Source organism: Bremia lactucae (genome assembly GCF_004359215.1).
Source record: "Bremia lactucae strain SF5 chromosome Unknown BlacSF5_NotPlaced_94_SHOA01000043.1_13396bp, whole genome shotgun sequence".
NCBI lineage: Eukaryota > Oomycota > Peronosporomycetes > Peronosporales > Peronosporaceae > Bremia > Bremia lactucae.
Window position 1 is genome coordinate 1 of NW_027152107.1, and position 2,791 is coordinate 2,791.

Here is a 2,791-nt window from a genome sequence, read left to right on the forward strand (position 1 = left end):
GTGCACCACACCCGAGTGTTGGGTCTAATTACTATTATTTAGTAATTGACCATCCCCTTAAGTACACCAAGTGTACTTAACGGCTGTGAAACATTAGGGCAACTTTAGCCCGTTACACTGCACGTACTAGTGTACGTGAAATAACATAAGGCACCACTCGCAACTGAAGCAGTGCGAAGTGAGTACAAGTCGTAGTGCCCCGTTACACTACCCTTACGGTTAAAATCTCGAGTACTTTTTTTAAATTCAAATGAAGTCACCAAATCTTCTTTTTTTGGTAAGGAAGTGTACGCTGACGTAGTCTGTGAAATCATTGCTATTGTTGAAAGGGCATGAAGCTCCTGTCTATGCTCTGTCACTACTGAAGAAAATATTTATGTTTATAAGACATTTTGGAGTCCTCAACTTTTCATGGATGCTACTAATGAAGCAGTTACTAATTATTTAGATTGGCAAGGATGGTAATGCCAGTGCAAATAGTAAAAAAATCAGTGCAAGCACCTTCTTCTGTTATTTCGCCTCTGTAATAAGAGATGCTCCAAATTATAACTATATACGAGATAGGCTTAGTTTACATACATAGTTGGCACATGGACCGTCGAGAATGTTACGTGCTCCATCCATTTGATGCTTCAAGCGGCGACAACTGCAAACAATAGTAGAACCGTGGCGCAAATATCAAAAGAAAGAGAACGGACATCTATAGCTGAAGCACCGAGATTGTAGTTGAGTCTTGATCTGCAGCAGTCTAGCACTTCCAGTAGACCTGCATCCATCCATGAGATCCACTACTCTTTTTTGTGATGCGAGCCATTAGCTGTTTCGCCTCGTTGTAACTGACGGAGCGCTTCGGCTTTTTCAATCATTGCTTCGCGATTGAATGTCGACTTTGGGTGCTTACTCGCGTAATGCAGCTCGTATGACTTAATATCGGGCGAGGCGCTCTATACTTTCAAAAAAGGTTCAGTCTCGATGGCCGCAAAATGTTGTCGTTTTCATTAACGTACCATGCAAATATCACACGTGAAGTTTAGCTTGGCAACACCGCGCGTGGAGGCACCAGCCTTGCCTCCACCCTTATTGACCTGCTTTTGACGCCGTTCAAGGTCTGCTGCCGTGTGCTTTTTGAACTTGGCTTTGCCACCCATAATTATCTACTGGTTTGTGCTTGTTTAGAAATTAAAGGACTGAACCGGTTCGAAATTTTACACATACAGCCAAGTGTTTTTATTGGACGAAAGTCACCAATCGGATCTCACATTGAATCAATCTAAAATGGCTTTATTAAGTAAGTTTCGCCAAAAATGAATTGCATGAATGGGTCTTGATCGTTGGAATGCCTGGCCGAGTCAGTCTGCCACTTTCCGGGCGGAAACATTACGCAGCACGTGAGGGTTAACTTTTGGCCATGTTGAACTTTCACGCTTTCGGTTGGTAGGTTACGAACTTACATGCTATCTCGTCACCTACCTTAATGCATTCGATATTTCAAAAAAATGGGCGAGGTGGAACGTCCCCATGTGACGTGAGAAAGTTTAACTTTGTACTTTGTCAATGGCGCCACGGTCATTGCGCTGTAGGGAAACTTGATGGTGCGATGGAAATCATTGATGAGCTGCCTGCTTATTTTCAATCTTGTAATGTTCGCGTTGAACCAACCTCAAATGACGGCGTCTGTGTGGCAGTTCGTACGTCGGCAATGTTTCCGCAATTGGCGTCTTTTCCGTCTATTTCGTCCCTTCATTGCTGCTCGGTGATCACAGTTCATGTGGACATGGTGAGGAATTTAGTCGTCAATCCTCAAAATTTCGCTTCGACATGCGAAGCGAAAATTTAACCAAGATTTGAACGAAGATATGACTGATTCTGACAGTAGAAGCTGATCGTGGTCGACACAAACAAGTCGAAACAGTGCTAAAATTACAAATGTCAAAAGTAAAGCTGAAAATATGATACTTGGACCGTTCCAAGCAGCTGGCTTCGTTTCGTTACAAAAGTCGGTTCTGTCCTTTCTAAGGATTCTATGGAAATACCATATAGGCCGCTGGCTCACGGCTGCATAATTGGTCAAAGTCTTTGAAGGAAAAACTAGTATGAAAGGAACAAATGTCAACGGATTGCGCTCGCATGCATTGCCAATAGAAATGTAGTATGCGTCGAGTTTGAGCCAGATCAAGTGTTAATCTGAGCAGATATTTCGTGCATCAAAGAATAGTTTGCGTGTAAGAAGACGCTTGGTTTTGTAATCGAATAATATAATTAGTCAAAGATTGTTTTCAATGATAGTATATTCATAGCAAACATCATATTGGCGTGTTCATGGAAACACAGAATGCTCGTCTTATCAAAACTAAATCATGTTGAAGGAGGAGTCGAATGCAACTCGGTCGTTTTCAGTTTTCCAGGAGAAGTATCCTCCTCCTGTTTGCTTTCCGAGTCCGGCAAAGACGGGTTCGTGATGGTCGTAATCGCTGTCGTGGTCTTTGTCGTCTGATATTCGCTCGTCTTTGCAACTTTTTGCACAGATAAAGTGCCTTCAACTGCACCACCCAGCGGCCGCTTTGTCGTTGAACCGCCTCCAATGATCGAAGAAGCAGCAGCACTATTCGTGGCATCACTGCCAAATCGCGCTAGTCGCTGACTGCGACGCAAAGACTCGGGAGGCACATTTTCGCCAGAAAGTGGCTCATGTGGCGACTGCGACACAGCTGGGGACGCTGGTGAGGGAATAGGCAGTGAAACACCAGGCTTGCCGAAAACGAGACCGCTGGGGCCCCCTGACCCAAAAGCA

The 2,791-nt window shown here is 44.0% G+C and overlaps 2 protein-coding genes across 2 annotated transcripts; one reads left to right on the forward strand and one right to left on the reverse strand.

The window, feature by feature from the left end:
- Positions 1-357: 357 nt before the first annotated feature.
- CCR75_009705 (uncharacterized protein) lies at positions 358-1,148 on the reverse strand (the record flags this gene model as incomplete). Its single annotated transcript, XM_067967744.1, has 2 exons — positions 358-944; positions 1,008-1,148. 2 exons carry the CDS (start codon positions 1,146-1,148, stop codon positions 789-791), a joined length of 297 nt encoding a protein of 98 aa, XP_067817868.1. The 3' UTR covers positions 358-788.
- A 326-nt stretch (positions 1,149-1,474) lies between these two features.
- CCR75_009706 (uncharacterized protein) lies at positions 1,475-1,837 on the forward strand (the record flags this gene model as incomplete). The annotated part of the gene is made up of 1 exon (XM_067967745.1): positions 1,475-1,837. The coding sequence occupies one exon, from the start codon at positions 1,475-1,477 to the stop codon at positions 1,835-1,837; it is 363 nt and encodes a 120-aa protein (XP_067817867.1).
- Positions 1,838-2,791: the final 954 nt, after the last annotated feature.